Genomic DNA, 19,923 nt, shown 5'->3' on the forward strand with positions numbered 1-19,923 from the left:
TTGCCCTTTTCCCATAATTGCACAAGATTAATGCTCTTGCTGCTTAGCTCTGTTTACAGTGCCCCAGCACTAATCTAAAAACAGCACCACACACACACACACACACACACACACACACACACACACACACACACACACACACACACACACACACACACACAGGGTCCATGCAGTGTTTAAATTGGGTAGGTGCGGCGGGCACTAGCCATCCAGATACATGCATTTGCTCTAAAAAGAAAAAGCTGGAGAAACTCAATTGCAATTTTATTGTCCGGTTTGATAGATTTCCTGCCACCTCTGTAGCACCAGAGCTGTTTGTCACTGTTGCTCTCTCCTCCCACGGCTGCAGGGTGTGTGTGTGTGTGTGTGTGTGTGTCTACCACTCTCTCCCTCTACCCACACATTGTCTCCTCCTTCGCTCTGAGGCTTCTAGAAAGCCTATTCTGAACACATTGAATATTCATCCTTAGCTGCACCTCAACAATCAGAGAAACAAGGCCTCATCAATTTAACCAGCCCACCGGGAGCATCCTGATAAATACAGACACACATTCAGAAATATCTACATACTGTATGCACACACCTTCTCCTATGCATCTAAGCCTCTATCCATTTCATTATTTATATGCAATTTGGAACACATTGTCTACATTACGCAATTGAAAAGAAGTGCCTCTGTTTCTTATGTGAATTTTTATGAAAATTGCATAAATTAATTTCTACATTTCCCACAAAAATAATGTTGTGTTTTTAAGTCATATGATTTCTTTTTACATGAACACTGAATCCTGTATCACTGATTTATTACTTACATTATTACAATGAAATCACCTCTGCCTGATGTAGTCTTCCTGCTCTTTTCAAATCAGTAATTCTGGATAAACAAGGTGATATTAAACATTGACTTATAGCCTCTTTTTAATCATAATGACCAAACCTGTACACGTCAGTGGTGGAAAAGACTGAGTTTTCATCCTGCATCAATATTTACAGTAGTGGGTTAAATGAACTGTACTACAGTATATTTAACATTGGCCAGAGGGCGAGAGAGAGGGCGAGAGAGGGAGATTTTCAGAAATTGCTTCCATCTTTCCTTGCCTGCCCAGACTGAGCTAAAGCAGCACTAGTCTAGATGACACCAGTTCAGGTGACTTACAGATCTCCCTATAGTCTGCTGCAGACTCCTGAATGGTCACCTGGGATAATATGAAATGATATGATTGGAGCACTGGGACCTGCTGGGTGACTTTAGTTGCAATTGGACATGAATGACCGTCTGGCATATCCTGTGTGTGTGCAGTCAAAGGCCACGCCTGTGTGTAACTGTTGGTTGTGTGGGGTGGGTGCACATGTGTATGAAAAGTATGATGAATGCACACCTTTCTGTATGAATGAACAAATATGTTAGTGTGTGTGTGCGCGCCCATGTGTGTACACAAATGTGTGTGTCCTTTATCTGAGCCAGAGCAGCAGCAGGCTTTGTGCCGCAGTGTGAGCAGACCAGGCAGATGTTTCTGCAGGTGGGCCTGCTGACACACACACACACACACACACACACACACACACACACACACACACACACACACACAATGCCTTTCTCCCAGCTCTGCACACAAATGAGTTGGATTTGAGGAAGATTTGTAAATCAGTCATCAGTGTGTGAAGGACTCCATACCCTTCTAGCTTCAACAGTCAGCTTCTCTGTAGTATCCACCTTGTGGAAATGATCCGACATAAACAGATAAAGAGACATTAGTGCAGGAGTGCCTGTAAAGCAGAAGAAGCCAGATGGGGCTTTCAGATATAGTCCTATTTGAATCATGTCTATCTGTAGCCTTTTATTAGATCAATAGCAGCTTGTACACATTACAAACTATGTGTTTACTCTAATGTGGACGCTAGTTCTCTACGAGCAGCAGTTCACAAGACACAAGGGAGTATGGATCCACAGTACAAACCCTCCCAGTACTGAGACTCAACATGTTGAGATGTAGCCTCCAGCCTCTCTCTCTATTGTTCAGCCTTCATGCAGAGATGGACACATCGACAACTCCACAAAGGAGAGGGAAGTGCAGGACATGGAGAACATTAACCAGGGCTGCTCACATGCACGGACACACACACACACACACACACACACACACACACACACACACACACACACACACACACACACACACACACACACACACACACACACACACACGACGGTCTACAGGACTTCTCATAGGGTAAACTGTAGGCCTAGTGTGTATTGTATAGAAGTTCCACACTGCTGAGGCTGAGCGGTGGGAGTTATTGGGATATCTACGTAGTACCTTCGTTTCCCTCAACAAATGAGACTGTATCTGGTGGCCCACCTGTGGACCCTGTCCCATAGCTTGGGAACCCAACTGTGTGAGCTATAGGAGGACAATGTAACTGTCTGGCTGTCCTTAACCATGTGGTCTTAATGGACTCCCTTCTGGTTCCCAAAGACATCACCAGTCAGTGCTCTGCTCGGATTCCTGCTTCACATGATCAGGGGAACCTGATAAACTGATCTAGGAAAGGAGAGCGAGCGAGAGAAAGGGAGGACAGGGGGAAAAGGGGGAGAGGGAGGAAAAAGAGAGCGCGAAACAGTGAAAGGAAGAGTTCCGTCCAGGCAGGACTGCGGCAGGCAGTGCAGGCAGAGACAGACAACATTGATTTGGGAGGAGGGAGGAATTGCATTTAGCTAATTGGATTAGAGCTCGCTGGCTTTCCCCATTTCCCCTTTGTTTTGTGGTCGCCGCCTATCTATTGATCTCAATGGGACTCCCAGGCCCTATCCTGCTATAGGGGGTCTCCCTGGACCAGTGGTGAGCCACACAGCCTCACACCACACAGCCTGCGGTCTGGGGCCCAAACTGATCTCTGAACAGTTGTTAAATGGTCTAAGAGAAGGATGGAGGACTGCAGCCAAACCCTACATTGCATTCAGATATCAGATTGGTCTGCGTTGTGATGTCACTTTGTATTATATTGAGTTGAAATGAGATGTCTGGATTAGAATACAGTTTGTTTACAGGTGGGGTGTTTAGAGGGATATTGAAATTTGATAACCTATTTTTTTTTTTTCAGTTTGTCATTTTATTTTTGTTTATAATGCAATTTGTAAGATCGATTTGAAGCGCTGTATGATTTGGCTACAGACAGCGCGTCCAGCTAATAGCTGTCAGGTTAGAATAGCCTGCACTGTTTTCCTACACTACCATAAAAATGTTCCATACCTCTAACCAAGACGTGGACTAGAATTAAATTAGACCAGATTGGCTAAACTGATGCCTTGGCCACCCAGTGCTGCTGGTCTCTTATCGTAGCTCTACGCTAACCACCGTTTTAAATACCGTACAGTACTCCCATTCTAATGGTAATTCAATCTTTATAGAAACCCATTTAAGGCCAACATGCATCATTTTAATGTACTGCATCGCAGTGTGATGTTATATTCCACTGACTAACCACTCCAGTGTAGTTTCCATATGGTCATACTGCTCTACTTTGAATGCAATGCAGCATGTTTTTAATTGGTAAAAAATGCTAAATGTCAAATGAAGCAGAAACTAATGGCGGGGGGGAGAAGGCTAAGTCACTAGACTGTGATCGTTAAACCGGAGAGAGAAGGCCGTTACTATCAGTGCATTTAGAAAGGACTCTTTACTTTTCTACTCTGAGAAAACAGATATGGATTAACAATCACAGCCAACCCAGTACCAGAAGATTAATGACCAGCCTTGTAGCCATCTAATTTAGAACATTAATGACTAACGCCTAATTAATTACAAATAGTTAGGGTCTCTCTCTGTCTCTCTCTGTCTCTCTGTCTCTGTCTCTCTCTCTCTAAATGTTCTTAGTTAAATGTTCTTAGCAGCGTAGATGATCTAGTTTGGATGTATTTTCTCCCTCTTTACTCCCCTTTGACTTTCTGTCCTCAGAGCCACAGTGATTAATGCAGGGCCTTAAATTAGGAGAGGGATGATTTGCCGATGGCACACGGACGCTGTTCAACTGGCAGACACACACTTTACAATATCTACTAACTAATCTATGACTGCTAACATGGATGGGTGATGGTCTCTTCCTCAAATGCCACAGCAGATAATTGTTCTCTATAGACTCCCAGATGGTGACGAGATGATACTCTGGACATGTCACTGACCCTCAGTCAATGGGGGTGGCAGGTAGCCTAGTGGTTAAGAGCATTGGGCCAGTAACCCGAAAGGTCACTGGTTCGACTCCCCGAGCCGACTAAGTGAAAAATCTATCAATGTGATGTTGAGTAAGGCACTTAACCCAAATTGCTCCTGTAAGTCGCTCTGGATAAATGACTAAAGTGTAAAAAAATCTATTATCTATGTAGGTAAAGTCTGGTCTAAAGTTCTGCTAAATGACTACAATGTAAAACATATATTATCTATGTAGGTAAAATCTGGTCTAAAGTTCTGCTAAATGACTACAATGTAAAACATCTATCTATGTAGGTAAAATCTGGTCTAAAGTTCTGCTAAATGACTACAATGTAAAACATCTATTATCTATGTAGGTAAAATCTGGTCTAAAGTTCTGCTAAATGACTACAATGTAAAACATCTATTATCTATGTAGGTAAAATCTGGTCTAAAGTTCTGCTAAATGACTACAATGTAAAACATCTATTATCTATGTAGGTAAAATCTGGTCTAAAGTTCTGCTAAATGACTACAATGTAAAACATCTATTATCTATGTAGGTAAAATCTGGTCTAAAGTTCTGCTAAATGACTACAATGTAAAACATCTATTATCAATGTAGGTAAAATCTGGTCTAAAGTTCTGCTAAATGACTACAATGTAAAACATCTATTATCTATGTAGGTAAAATCTGGTCTAAAGTTCTGCTAAATGACTACAATGTAAAACATCTATTATCTATGTAGGTAAAATCTGGTCTAAAGTTCTGCTAAATGACTACAATGTAAAACATCTATTATCTATGTAGGTAAAATCTGGTCTAAAGATTGTTGTAGGCCCCACATGACGCCTGTCAAACGAAACTAATGCTTTGCTTTGTTTATTGTTTATGTTTGCAGGTGACCTTTGAGCAGCACAAGGAGAACCTGGCCCGTATGTTCCGTCAGTACCAGAGACTGGGCTCCGAGGGCAATGCGGCTGGTATTCGGACCATTTCCGGGACCAGCCGAGACTTTGAGATGCTGGGCCAGCTCCGGACCAACAGGGATCAGGGGGAGGAGACCGCACCCTCCACCGTGATCGAGCTCACCATTGACCCAGAGGGGGTCCCCCAGAACCAGGAGTCTCCCAGCACTACCCCTCCCTCAGTAACCTCAACAGATTCTGCCTCCACCCCCAGCCCTCCAGAGAGAGAAGGAGATAGAAGTCAGAGGGGTCAAGCACCCATAACGGTGTCCAACATGCTGGCCAGAGCTGAAGAAGAGGATAATGAGGAACTACAGCAGGTCCAGAATCAGATCTCTGAGGATCAGAGAGGAGGTGCTGGTGACAGAGCTGAAGCTACTACACGGGAGACTGAAGCTAAACTTACTGAGGATAAAGTCAGCAGTAAGACCGTTGAGGCCATGGCTGAGACTGAGACCGCCACAGACAAGACTGATGATGCTGTAGCAGCTAGCACAGCTGAAACAGGCGAAGCGACCAAGCCAGAAACTGATGATGCAAAGGTGGCTAAAACAGAAACAAGCGACGATGCTAAAACATCTGATACCGACAAAGTAGTAAGACCTCAAACGGATGGAGAGAAGGGGTCAGAAAAGCACAGCTACAAAGTCGCCGACGTTCTTATGTCTGAAGATTCCCTGAACGAACCCAAGGAACCGGAACTGGCAAAGCAACCGGAGGAACAGGTCTCTGCTGTGATCTCGGCCTGCCAGAAGGGCAGCGTGGCGGAGGAGTCAGCAGTCAGGGCATCTGTCCAGTCAGTCAGTGACCAGGTCCGACCCAGCTCCACCGACGACAGCATGGAGGAATCCTCTTTTGTCTCCGCCGCTGGTGGAGAGGAGGTGAAGACAGAGGAGGTGAAGACAGAGGATGTTGTAGTTGAGGAGGAGGAGATAGAAGAGGTTAAAGCAGAGGAGGTTAAAACTGAAAAGAAGAAGGAAGAGGAGAGTGTTGCCGAGGTCACAAAGTCAGCAGTGGAAAGTCAAGAGACACCACCTGCTTCTGTACCTGAGGAGAGTCAGACACAACCCCCTAAAATGGAGGAGATTGACCTGGACCCGTCTGCACCAGGCACCGACCCCACCAGCACAGAGCCAGCACAGCAGCCTTTAGAGTCCACAACATCGCCCCCTACAGCCCTGGAGGCCATACTACCACCAACAGCAGTAGGGGCCACTGTCTCTAAATCTGACACCTCACAGGCTGTAGCACCAGCAGAGGCCCCCAGCACCAAGGCGGTCCAGCCAGAAGCCCCACAGGCCTCAGGTGCCACAGAGGCCCCCAGCACCAGGACTGATACCTCTCTGAAGGTAGCCACTGCTACTGCTGTGGAGGCAGGGAAAGACAGTGCAGCAGAGGGCCCTGGCTCTGCCACCAAGACCAAAGAGATCCACATTGCCAGGCTGGATGTGTCCAGTGTGGCCTCAGACACAGAGAGACTGGAGCTAAAGGAGACCTCCACACCTGTATGTCATCACTGCTTTCATCTATTTACTGGTCTTAACATGTATTTAAATGTATATTGTGTCTTTCACGATAAGTGCTTTATAATGTACAGTATGTATGTGGGTATGGCTGAAGCTAATCCTGTTTATATTTATATGGCTAATGCTGAAGCCAAAGCTACTCCTTGGTTTAAGCTAATCCTGTTTATATATATGGCTAATGCAAATGCTGCTGCTAACCGTCTTGAGTGCTGTACCACAGGAAGTTCATCAGGGCGACACGGCTGCAGCCGGTGCCTCAGGAGGCCAGGCCAGCGAGAGCAGCTCCTCCGCGCGCTCCACCATGTTCCGTATTCCAGAGTTCCGTTGGTCTCACATGCACCAGCGCCTGCTCACAGACCTGCTCTTCTCCATCGAGACTGACGTGCAGATGTGGAGGAGGTAAAGGAGGGGAATTGGTTGAAATACATGGAGAATTGCGTAGCATTTTGATCTGATTTCTAACACTAGAATGGTTGCCGGACAGGTGACTTTCCAACTCACTAACTTACAACATAAAAAAACAGTCTGTCATGCAAACATTGTGATCTCCAGGTCGTTGCTGTAAATGAGAATGTGCTCTCAGTCAACTTACCTTGTAAAATAAGGGTTGAAAAAAACCTGAATAGCTACAGTGCCTTCAGAAAGTATTCACACCCCTTGACTTTTTCCACATTCTGATGTGTTACAGCCTGAATTTAAAATGGAGATTTTGTGTCACTGGCCTACACACAGTATCCCATAATGTCAAACTGGATTAAAAAAACAACAAATGAATAAATAATGAAAAGCTGAAACGTCTCAGTCAGTGGGTGTTCAACCCCTTTGTTATGTCAAGCCTAAATACGACCGGGAGTAAAAATGTGCTTAGTAAGTCACATAATAAATTGCGTGGACTCACTCTGTGTGCAATAATAGTGTTTAACATGATTTTTTGACTACCTGCGCTATGTACTCCAGACATACAATTATCTGTGAGACCCCTCAGTCAAGCAGTGAATGAGAGTCCATGAGTCCAATGGTGACTTTAAAACCGTTCCAGAGTTTAATGGCTGTGATAGGAGAAAACCGAGGATGGATCAACATTGTAGTAACTCTATAATACTAACCTAAATGACAGAGTGAAAAGAAGGAAGCCTGTACAGAATACAAATATTCCAAAACAGGCATCCTGTTTGCAACAAGGCACTTTAGTAATACTGCAAAAAATGTGCTAAAGTAATTCACTTTTTCTCCTGAATAAAAATACAGAATTTCAAGCATAGTGGTGGCTGCATCATGTTATGAGCAAGCTTTTAATCGTTAAGGCCTGGGGGGGATTCAGGATCAAAATAAACAGAATGGAGTTAAGCACAGGCAAGGTCCTAGAGGAAAACATGGTTCAGTCTGCTGTTCACCAGACACTGGGAGATGAATTCACCTTTCAGCAGGACAACAACCTAAAACACAAGGCCAAATATACACTGGAGTTGTTTACCAAGATGACATTGAATGTTCCGGAGTGGCCTAGTTACAGTTTTAACTTAAATCTGCTTGCAAATCTATGGTAAGACCTGAAAATGGTTGTCTAGCAATGATCAACAACCAACTTGACAGAGCTTGAATAATTTTGAAAAGAATAATGGGCAAATGTTGTACAATCCAGGTGTGCTTACCCAGAAAGACTCACGACTGTAATCGCTGCCAAAGGTGCTTCTACAAAGTGTTGACAAGGGAGTGTGAATACTTATGTCAATTAGATATTTCTGTATTTCATTTTCAATAAGTTAGGAAACATTTCTAAAAACATTTTTTCCGTTTGTCTATATAGGATATTGTGTCTAGATGGGTGAGGGGAAAAAATATATTTGATCAATTTTGAATTCAGGCTGTAACCCAACAAAATGTGGAATATTTCCTGGGGTATGAATACTTTCTGAAAGCACTGAAGGCATTGATTGTGTTGTACATTGATTCAATGGTTATAATGTTTAGCTTCTATGTACCTCCGTGTAATTTATGCCCGTCTCCTCTCTCCCAGTCACTCCACTAAGACGGTGATGGACTTTGTGAACAGCAGTGAGAATGTGGTCTTTGTCCACAACACAGTACACCTCATCTCTCAGGTGGTGGACAACCTCATCATGGCCTGTGGAGGCATCCTGCCCCTGCTTTCTGCTGCCACATCCTCCTCAGTGAGAGACACTGTCTGTCTGGCTGTTGTGTCGGTCTGTTGTGTCTGGTGTGTCTGTCTGTCTGGTGTGTCTCTGTCTCTGTATGGTGTCTCTGTCTCTGTCTCTGTCTGGTGTGTCTGTCTGTCTCTGTCTGGTGTGTCTGTCTGTCTCTGTCTCTGTCTGGTGTGTCTGTTTGTCTCTGTCTCTGTCTGGTGTGTCTGTCTGTCTCTGTCTGGTGTGTCTGTCTCTGGTGTATGTGTATGGCCAATCACATTAGACTACAGTTGGCCAGTGCTAACATGGTTAGTGTGTTTTTGTACTGTCTGACCCCAGTGACAGTAGCACTCCAGTATAACATAAATCCTGATGGACCTGTGGGCCTCTGTCTCCCCTCCATACCACTCCCTTTACCATTTACACTGGAAAAAATGTCCAGTATGGACTGATGGCTGTGGCTACATCAGGGGTCAATTCCATCATAATTAGATTCAAAGACGGGATTGAATTCAATGAGGATTTAATCTGATTGATATCTGAAATGGACAGAGTGGAAATTCAATTGACAAGATGATGTTGCTCAGCAGACGTTGAACCATTTCCTTTCTTACCAAACATGGTCCCTAAGTTGACTAATAGCTACATGTCATAATTTAGTTTGGATTTGACAGTAATGATGCTAGTGATGGTGGTGTTTGTCCCTCTTCTTCTCCTCAGCATGATCTGGAGAACATTGAGCCGTCCCAGGGTCTGTCGGTGGAGGCGTCGGTCACCTTCCTGCAGCGCCTCATCAACCTGGTGGATGTTCTGATCTTCGCCTCCTCCCTCAACTTCACCGAGATCGAGGCTGAGAAGAACATGTCCTCTGGCGGTATCCTCAGACAGAGCCTTCGCCTGGGTACGTATGGAAGAACCTCTCTGCCTCTCTCTCCGCCTCCATCCCTTCTGGCCTTCCCATCTCCTCACATCTCCTCTCCCCATTCCCATCTTCTCTTCCTGTTCTGTTCTTTACATGTCTTCCCTTCTAGTTTCCCTCTTTTCCTCATCCCTTCACTTCTTCCTCATCCCTTCACTTCCTCCTTCTCCCTTCACTTCCTCCTTCTCCCTTCACTTCCTCCTTCTCCCTTCACTTCCTCCTTCTCCCTTTACTTCCTCCTTCTCCCTTCACTTCCTCCTTTTCGCACCCTTTTCCTCCTCATTCACCTCTTTTTATCGATCCCCCTCTATATCAGACTGCAGTAGACTCTAATAGCAGCCTGAGCTGCCAAAGCTCTCCACAGTGTATCCTCTCTCTTTCTCGCTCTCTCTCTTGGCTCGTAGCAGCCCTCTCTTATCTTGTTATTATAACCCCTCTGCGCTGCAACACTCTAAAATGGCCGCCTATGATTAGTCGATTCCCCCGTAATGGCCCTGGCTGTAGCCCTAGGCCTGCCTCTCTCTCGCTCTCTTTCTCTTTCTCTGCCTCATGTTCCAGTCTATTAAAGTAACCCAGTGACAGCTCCGAGACACGGCTAGACCCCTGCTCTGCTAGCTGAATAAAATATACTTCAAATGCTTTACATTATTCATTTTATTCAGGCACTACATTACACCAACCACCTTATCCAACCTCCAACCCACCCCTCATCCAACTCCTAAGCTCCCTAGTACAGTAAGACTATGCATGGTGATTTAAACCATCGGCTCCATTTGGGTAATGGGCCGTGCTCCGGTATCCATTTTTGCTTTTAAATACTCCTTACAAACTAGCTCGTAAACAAAATGGTCGCCCTGTACGCCACCTTGTTCAGCTGATAGCCAGTCGCGTTTTTTTTTCTGTGTTTATCCCAACGGCCATTCTCATTGGTGGGGACCTCGGTGGAGAGTGATGCTGTCGTAGCACATGCCTGCTTTTAGAGAGCTGCCGTTATGAGATTAATTTTTGATGAGGTATTCTTTCCCTGTTGCTGGTGCAGTAATCTGATTTGGGTAGACTGTAACAAGGTTTCAAGGAGGAACTTGCACACGAACACACACACACACACTGCCTCTCCTGAAGGCCTTAATGTAAAACTCCATACCATTCCAGATTAAATACTTCCACGTCTAATCTAGACGGTTCAGAGTTGACATTTGTCAGTTGTCAAATACAGAAACGAGGGAGGGGATAAAAGAAGGATAGAAAGCAAAATAGAAAGCGGCGCTCGGAATATAGCACCGCAATATATCATATTAAAAATAAAGAAAATGCCCCCTTGCCATGGCAGGAGCCAGAAACCTACCTGAAGTTATCAAACAGTGGATATTTTACCTCATGTTCTGTGAGGTAGTTTGTTACCCAGGCAAGACCCACATGCAGTGAGGCACTATTGACATCCAATATTGAATGAACCCCATGCAGGGTTTGGATACAGTGAGAACTAGTGTTACCTTGGATACAGGGAGAACTAGTGTTACCTTGGATACAGGGAGAACTAGTGTTACCTTGGATACAGGGAGAACTAGTGTTACCTTGGATACAGGGAGAACTAGTGTTACCTTGGATACAGGGAGATCTAGTGTTACCTTGGATACAGGGAGATCTAGTGTGACCTTGGATACAGGGAGATCTAGTGTGACCTTGGATACAGGGAGATCTAGTGTTACCTTGGATACAGTGTGAACTAGAGGTCGACCGATTATGATTTTTAAACGCCGATACCGATAGCGATTATTGGAGGACCAAAAAAAGCCGATACCGATCAATCAGCCGATTCATTATTATTTATTTTTTTAATTACAAAAAATTATAAATAAATAATGTATTTGTAATAATGACAATTACAACAATACTGAATGGACACTTATTTTAACTTAATATAATACATCAATAAAATCAATTTAGCCTCATAAATAATGAAACATGTTCAATTTGGTTTAAATAATGCAAAAACAAAGTGTTGGAGAAGAAAGTAAAAGTGCAATATGTGCCATGTAAAAAAGCTAACATTTAAGTTCCTTGCTCAGAACATGAGAACATATGAAAGCTGGTGGTTCCTTTTAACACGAGTCTTCAATATTCCAAGGTAAGAAGTTTTAGGTTGTAGTTATTATAGGACTATTTCTCTCTCTACCATTTGTATATCATATACCTTTGACTATTGGATGTTCTTATAGGCACTTTAGTATTGCCAGTGTAACAGTATAGCTTCCATCCCTCTCCTCGCCCCTACCTGGGCTCGAACCAGGAACACATCGACAACAGCCACCCTCGAAGCATCGTTACCCATCGCTCCACAAAAGCCGCGGCCCTTGCAGAGCAAGGGGAACAACTACTCCAAGTCTCAGAGCGAGTGACGTCACCGATTGAAACGCTATTAGCGCGCACCCCGCTAACTAGCTAGCCATTTCGCATCGGTTACACCAGCCTAATCTCGGGAGTTGATAGGCTTGAAGTCATAAACAGCTCAATGTTTGAAGCATTGCGAAGAGCTGCTGGCAAAACGCACGAAAGTGCTGTTTGAATGAATGCTTACGAGCCTGTTGCTGCCTACCGTCGCTCAGTCAGACTGCTCTATCAAATATCAAATCATAGACTTAATTATAACATAATAACTCACAGAAAAACGAGCCTTTGGTCATTAATATGGTCGAATCCGGAAACTATCTTTTCGAAAATAAAACGTTTATTCTTTCAGTGAAATACGGAACCGTTCCGTATTTTATCTAACGGGTGGCATCCATAAGTCTAAATATTCCTGTTACATTGCACAACCTTCAATGTTATGTCATAATTACGTAAAATTCTGGCAAATTAGTTCGCAACGAGCCAGGCGGCCCAAACTGTTGCATATACCCTGACTCTGCGTGCAATGAATGCAAGATAAGTGACACAATTTCACCTGCTTAATATTGCCTGCTAACCTGGATTTCTTTTAGCTAAATATGCAGGTTTAAAAATATATACTTCTGTGTATTGATTTTAAGAAAGGCATTGATGTTTATGGTTAGGTACAGTCGTGTAACGATTGTGCTTTTTTCGCAAATGCGCTTTTGTTAAATCATCCCCCGTTTGGCGAAGTTGTCTGTCTTTGTTAGGAAGAAATATTCTTAACACAGTTCGCAACGAGCCAGGTGGCCCAAACTGCTGCATATACCCTGACTCTGTTGCAAGAGAAGTGACACAATTACCCAATATTAAGTATATATGCAGGTTTAAAAATATATACTTGTGTATTGATTTTAAGAAAGGCATTGATGTTTATGGTTAGGTAGACGTTGGAGCAACGACAGTCCTTTTTCGGGAATGCCACCGCATCGATTATATGCAATGCCGGACACGCTAGATAAACTAGTAATATGTTCATCCATTTGTAGTTAACTAGTGATTATGATTGATTGATTGTTTTTTATAAGATAAGTTTAATGCTAGCTAGCAACTAACCTTGGCTTCTTACTGCATTCGCGTAACAGGCAGGCTCCTCGTGGAGTGCAATGTAATCAGGTGGTTAGAGTGTTGGACTAGTTAACCGCAAGGTTGCAAGATTGAATCCCCGAGCTGACGAGGTAAAAATCTGTTGTTCTGCCCCTGAACAAGGCAGTTAACCCACCGTTCCTAGGCCATCATTGAAAATAAGAATGTGTTCTTAACTGACTTGCCTAGTTAAATAATGGTGTAAAAAAAAAAAAAGTCCAAATCGGTGTCCAAAAATACCAATTTACCATTGTTATGAAAACTTGAAATCGGCCCTAATTAATCTGCAATTCCGATTTAATCGGTCGACTTCAAGTGTGAACTAGTGTTGGGGCTAGGGGAGCAGGGAGGAAAGAGGTGAACGCTGTTGTCCAGGTGGACTGGACCTTGTTCCTGGAGAGTTCAATTCTTTCTCTTTCTCAACCGCTCCTCACTTCTCACTTTCTGTCTCTCCCCAATTCTCTCTTCTCTCGGCTTCTCTCTGTCTTCTCCTGTCTTGATTTTTTGGTTGCTCGTGCTCGTTCTCTCACTACTTCACCCCTGGACTTCCTGAAGGGCTGCCCCCAGGTGGTGAAGGTAGGCAACAACACCTCCACTACGCTGATCCTCAACACAGGGACCCCACAAAGGTTCGTGCTCAGCCCCCTCCTGTACTCCCTGTTCACCCATGACTGCGTGGCTACGCACGTCTTCAACTCAGTCATCACGTTTGCAGACGACACAACAGTGGTATGCCTGATTACCAGCAACGATGAGTCAACCTACAGGGAGGAGGTGAGGGCCCTGGAGAAGTGGTGCCAGGAAAATAACCTCTTCCTCAACGTCAACAATATGAAGGAGCTTATCGTGGACTTCTGCAGACAGCAGAGAGAGCACGCCCCCATCCACATTGACGGGACCGTAGAGGAGAGGGTAAAAGTTCCTCAGCGTACACATCACTGACAATCTGAAATGGTCCATCCACACAGACAGTGTGGTGAAGAAGGCGCAGCAGCGCCTCTGCAAGCCTAGGAGGCTGAAGAAATTCTGTTTGGCCCCTAAGACCCTCACAAACTTCTACAGATGCACCATTGAGAGCATCCAGTCAGGCTTTATCACCGCCTGGTACGGCAACTGCACTGTCCACAGCCACAGTGCCTTCCAGCCCAATTCTTCACCAGTGGCAGTGTGCCTTCCTCCAGGACATCTTCAGCACCCAGTGTGAAAGCAAGGACAAGAAGATTATCAAGCACCTCAGTCACGGTCTGTTCACCCCGCTACCATCTAGAAGGCAGTTACAGTACAGGTTCATCAAAGCTGGGACCGAGAGACTGAAAAACAGCTTCTATCTCCAGGCCATCAAACTGTTAAATAGTCACCACTAGCTGACCTCCGCCCAGTACCCTGCCCTGAACTTAGTCACTATTACTAGCTGCCTACCACCCGGTACTCTACCCTGCACCTTAGACACTGTTACTAGCTGGCTACCACCCGGTACTCTACCCTGCACCTTAGACACTGCTTCCCTATGTACATAGTCAATGAACACTGGTCACTTTAATAATGTTTAATACTGTTTTACACACTTCATATGTATATACTGTATTCTAGTCAAGGCTCATCCTATATAGTTACTGCTGTACACACCTTCTCTATTCATATATTGTCCATCATGTCTATACACTATCATATACATATACATTTATATTCCGGACTCAGGCATGGCTCATTCTGATATGCCTTCATTTCTTTCCTTATGGATTTGTGTGTATTTTGTATTGTTAGGTATTACTGCACTGTTGGAGCTTGAAACATAAGCATTTTGCTGCACCTGCGATAACATCCTCAAAATATGTGTACGCAGCCTATTTTCTTTGACTTGTACATCCACCGCAAATCTCTCATTCTCTCTTTCTCTCTCTCTCCAATATCTCTCTCTCATTCTCTCATCTCTCTCTGCAGTGTGTGCCATGGCTGTGAGGAACTGTCTGGAATGTCAGCAGCAGTCTCACTTCAAGCCCAGCCAGGACAACGCCCGCGGCCAGCAAGCCGTGCACAGCCTCATGGGAGCCGCCAAGTCCATGCCCGCGCAGGCAAGTAGTATCATCCCTCCTCACTGAGTCACAGACTCTCTCTTCAACCCGCCCACTTCTCCCTCCCTCCCTCTCCTCTTTCTGTCATTTCGGGAATCTTGACTTTCTAGTAAAACATTTACATTTTTTATTTTTTGTAGATTTCCCAATCTCCCTAGCAGACATGGAGAAACACCATAATTGATGACATTTCTCCTCCTGTATATTAGTTGAATAGGATCACTGCACTTAGTGAATTGTAAGCATCCCTCTAAGTCATCCTTTGTCTTGTGTTGCGTCCTAATAATTCCCCTGCAGGAACCCATCCCTTTGTGGTCCTCCCTATGTAATAGCAGAGAGTTATTATTGCATTAGCTGATATCTTATTGCATTACTTTGCCTGCTGTTATGTTACACTAGACAAGGCCCTTTGTCATTGTTGGCCTTTTGATTTGATATGGTGACTTCCAGTAAAAAAAAACTAAAAAAAACTGTTTTTCTTCCTGAAACCAGTGTGTAAAATCTCATTCATTATGCAGTGAGTGGCTCTATGGTAAACCCATTATGTTATGGGTCTGAGTCTCAAGGGGATACACAATATCCTGCTGAATGGGGCAAATACTGTACTGTATGTGGACTGGCCAACTATACACTTCCCATGGGTTGATTTTCAACACTCGGGCTACTGATGGTGGAATGGGCCGTTGTGGTTGACCTCTGCTAACATATACACATTCCATGACAATCAGTTATCATTTGTGATGTCTTCGACTTACAGAGAAGTCTAGTTTTGGACAGTGGGTAGAGTTTAAAAACTGATGATGGTGTGTTCAGCATTAACCAGCAATAGGTGCTTACATTATTATGTGTGTGTCTGTGCGTGTCTTGTCTGTCTGTGTGCTTGCCTGTGTGTCTGTGTGTGCGTGTGTACGTGTGTTATACCCCTGCAGAGCCCTGTTGCTGTTGTGACAGGAGGGATGTCTCCCATCAGAGACATGGACTGTCTCCTTCAGGAAATGGACATCAACCGCCTCAGAGCCGTGGTCTTCAGAGATATCGTGAGTTTACAAAGCTTTGATAAAGACTGAGGTTGAAACGAGTCAACTTTTCAAATAAATAACAGTAGCTATGCATTGCAAAAACATGTTATTGCTGTCTTTTTGGAAGATCCCATAAAAAATAAAAAATAAAAAAAATAATTAAATTAATTAAGATCCTACATCTGTACGTATTCAAACATATTACAGACTGGTGGTGTACTGTATTATAGCTGTGTTGCATGTTGTGTGTGTTTTGGTAAAGGAGGACAGTAAGCAGGCTCAGTTCTTGGCCCTGGCCGTGGTTTACTTCATCTCTGTTCTCATGGTGTCCAAGTACCGAGACATCCTGGAGCCCCAAAACGACAAGAAACTCCCCCAGCGCAGCCAGTCTGCCAGGAGCGCAGGTACACACCTCACCCATATGGCTATGCAGGAGCAACATCTAGCAAGTGTCCATCCCTCAAGATGTCAATCTCTGTTTTATACATTAGTTATATATGGAATTTCAAAATGTATTGAAATGTACTGGTGTGTTGATAGTCTTTACAATCTCTTAGATGTGCTGTAGTAGATTCTCATTCATTTTTGAAGCACGTAGAAGGTTCAGGTTTTTCTCAATGTTTATAAACCTCCTTTAATGATTCGTCCCATCAGACAGTAATGCCGTCTCTGGCGGTCCCGACCTGGAGAGCAGTGTGTCCCTCCGTCGCCGAGACTCTGGCATCGGGGATGACCATAGCTCCGTGGCCCCCAGCGAGGCAGACTCCACTGCCCAGGGGCCCGACGCCGTGTCCGAGGCCCTGTCCACCCTCTCCTCAGAGGTCAGAGGTCACAGAGAGAACCCCACGGCGGACGCCAGGGGCGGGAAGAACGTGAAGGACATCCTGCGCAGCCTGGTCTCGGCGCCTGCTGATGACATCATGGTGGACCCCAGCCTTCTGCCGCCAGCCTTCCTGGGAGCTGCTATGGGAAACAACCCCAACCAGTTCAGATCCTTTGACAGGTGCGTGGGCCACAGAGTTTTAGAATCAGGGGTCAGTCTCTCAAAGGCTGCTAACTTTTTAAATACCCCTTGACCTGGTTCACAGCCTCACAGCTCTTAACCCCTCCCTACCGTGAAACGGTCCAACATGAACATGTACTAAGTGAAGGCGAGGAAGCATCACATCAGAAACCCACTACCATCACAGACCCCCTTTTAAACTCTTGTACCCCCCCCCCCCCCCCCCCCCCCGACCCCATCGCTGTAGCTCCCTGGTTTGCCTGTCGACGTGGCTTCTCAATACAAACAAACAGGGCTACAAAGTACCTGTCTTCAGGAAAACACATCAAAACAATCGAGGCATCTGCCAGAGGAAGAGAGAGAGTAAGAGGGGAAAGAGAGAGGGAGAGGGAGAGTGATCTAAAAGACGACTCTGTGGCAGCCTGTTTCTTTTCACCTTGTCACAGATATTTAATAGCTTCTCTTTTTCGTCTCTCTCTCTCCCGGTCTTTCTCTCTGTCTGCACCGTGGGCTAGGCTGTCTGTCTCTCTGGTACTATAATAAGGGAAAAAGAAGCTGGCTAGATGGATCCCCTATGGAGTGAGGGGGCGAGCGGTCAGAGACTTAGTGGGAGCGCAAGGCGGTGCTGTGTGTGGGTCGGTGTACTGTACCTATACAGACATCTCTAAGTGAGAGAGAGCTGACGGACGGACTGAGGACGAGGTCTGGTTTGTATTTGGGGGAAATGTCCCTGTGGCACACCAGACACAAAGGAAGCGGGGAGAGAGAAAAAGGGAGAGAGAAAAAGGGAGAGAGAAAAAGGGAGAGAGAAAAAGGGAGAGAGAAAAAGGGAGAGAGAAAAAGGGAGAGAGAAAAAGCGAGAGTGAAAGAGAGAGCAAGAGGGATAAAGAGAACAAGACCCCCCCCCTCCCTCCACAGGAAGAGAGACACCTAGTCAAGCTTCTCATGCCAAGGAAGAAAGAAAGCGTTTCTCCATCACCCCCCTCCCCCCTCCACCCCCCACACTCCTCCTCTTCCAATCGGTGGGAATTCCGAGGCATCCCTGTGATCCTCAGCCTCTTTATCTGTGGAATGCTTTGTCAGGACTCTGGGCACTCCTCATATCTGGTGGGATTAGAGCGGCTCCCGGGGCCGTTAGCGTTGGAGAGGAGGAGAGCTGGAGAGCATAGAGTAACAGCTCTACCTCGCCACGGGGAGCCCCAGTCAGAGCCCCAGCTGGCCCCAGCCCAGGCAGCTCCCGGCCCCTCTAACCCAGAGATGAAGGCCCGCGTGTTAAGTTCATGTTTTAAGTATCCCTATATTTCTGTTATTACGGGGCTATCACTCAGTCAAGGTGCGCATGCGCAAGGAGTCTGGTCGTCGATGGACCTAGTCTTGAGTGTAATGGCTACCTTGTAGTGTGTTCATATATTATAGTAAACTTTGTTAAACTGGAACCTTGTCGTTGTGTCATTTCGAGTTAACACCGGGGGCTGGGGTTCCCAGGTCAGCACACCCTTCCTCTGGTCTTCTACCTTTATCTCCCACCAGGATCCGCCTACCCTCACAGACCCTGAAACCTCTGGCTCGGAGATGCCTGGTTATCTTGATGGTTCCTGCTCTCTACTGCGTGGCTGTGCTCTGTGTTGAGGTCTGGGCTCTGCTCTCCCCTGCTCCTCTCTCTCTCAGGTCTACTCTAATCTCTACCGTCTGTGTTGAGGTCTGGGCTCTGCTCTCCCCTGCTCCTCTCTCTCTCAGGTCTACTCTAATCTCTACCGTCTGTGTTGAGGCCTGGGCTCTGCTCTCCCCTGCTCCTCTCTCTCTCAGGTCTACTCTAATCTCTACCGTCTGTGTTGAGGTCTGGGCTCTGCTCTCCCCTGCTCCTCTCTCTCTCAGGTCTACTCTAATCTCTACCATCTGTGTTGAGGTCTGGGCTCTGCTCTCCCCTGCTCCTCTCTCTCTCAGGTCTACTCTAATCTCTACCGTCTGTGTTGAGGTCTTGGCTCTGCTCTCCCCTGCTCCTCTCTCTCTCAGGTCTACTCTAATCTCTACCGTCTGTGTTGAGGTCTGGGCTCTGCTCTCCCCTGCTCCTCTCTCTCTCAGGTCTACTCTAATCTCTACCGTCTGTGTTGAGGTCTGGGCTCTGCTCTCCCCTGCTCCTCTCTCTCTCAGGTCTACTCTAATCTCTACCGTCTGTGTTGAGGTCTGGGCTCTGCTCTCCTCTGCTCTTCTCTCTCTCAGGTCTACTACCATCTGTGTGAGAGTGCAGACTTTTAGCTTTTCATTTTCACTCAGATGGTAGGGATATTCCATCAGAGCATACCCAAACTGCGTAAGAATGTAGGTGTATTTGAAATGGTTAAAATAGTTCCCAGAAAGTATTTATTTTAGATTTGAGTCATCTTTTTAAGACAACAAATTAATATGATTCTGACAAAAAATAAAAAAGAGACTTCTCTATGATATAAATTAATCTGATCACTCAAATGGTTCCGGAATGGAGCTGGGACGATAAACCATTATTTGTTGTTGACACCACCGATCACTTATCGCAGGCATTTTGCTGATATTGTTCATGATGATAAGTAG

The 19,923-nt window shown here is 45.3% G+C and overlaps 1 protein-coding gene across 1 annotated transcript in view; it reads left to right on the top strand.

Moving 5' to 3' along the window:
• Positions 1–19,923, top strand: part of LOC120053047 (lipopolysaccharide-responsive and beige-like anchor protein) — a 326,774-nt gene that overhangs the window by 94,405 nt on the left and 212,446 nt on the right. The window contains exons 23-30 of the mRNA XM_039000298.1: positions 5,090–6,661; positions 6,903–7,081; positions 8,700–8,853; positions 9,547–9,727; positions 15,203–15,333; positions 16,263–16,370; positions 16,615–16,756; positions 17,007–17,355. Coding sequence (XP_038856226.1) covers positions 5,090–6,661; positions 6,903–7,081; positions 8,700–8,853; positions 9,547–9,727; positions 15,203–15,333; positions 16,263–16,370; positions 16,615–16,756; positions 17,007–17,355 — 2,816 coding nt within the window. The remainder of the gene's footprint in view (positions 1–5,089; positions 6,662–6,902; positions 7,082–8,699; positions 8,854–9,546; positions 9,728–15,202; positions 15,334–16,262; positions 16,371–16,614; positions 16,757–17,006; positions 17,356–19,923) is intronic.

Source organism: Salvelinus namaycush, chromosome 8, assembly GCF_016432855.1.
Source record: "Salvelinus namaycush isolate Seneca chromosome 8, SaNama_1.0, whole genome shotgun sequence".
Classification (NCBI taxonomy): Eukaryota; Metazoa; Chordata; class Actinopteri; order Salmoniformes; family Salmonidae; genus Salvelinus; species Salvelinus namaycush.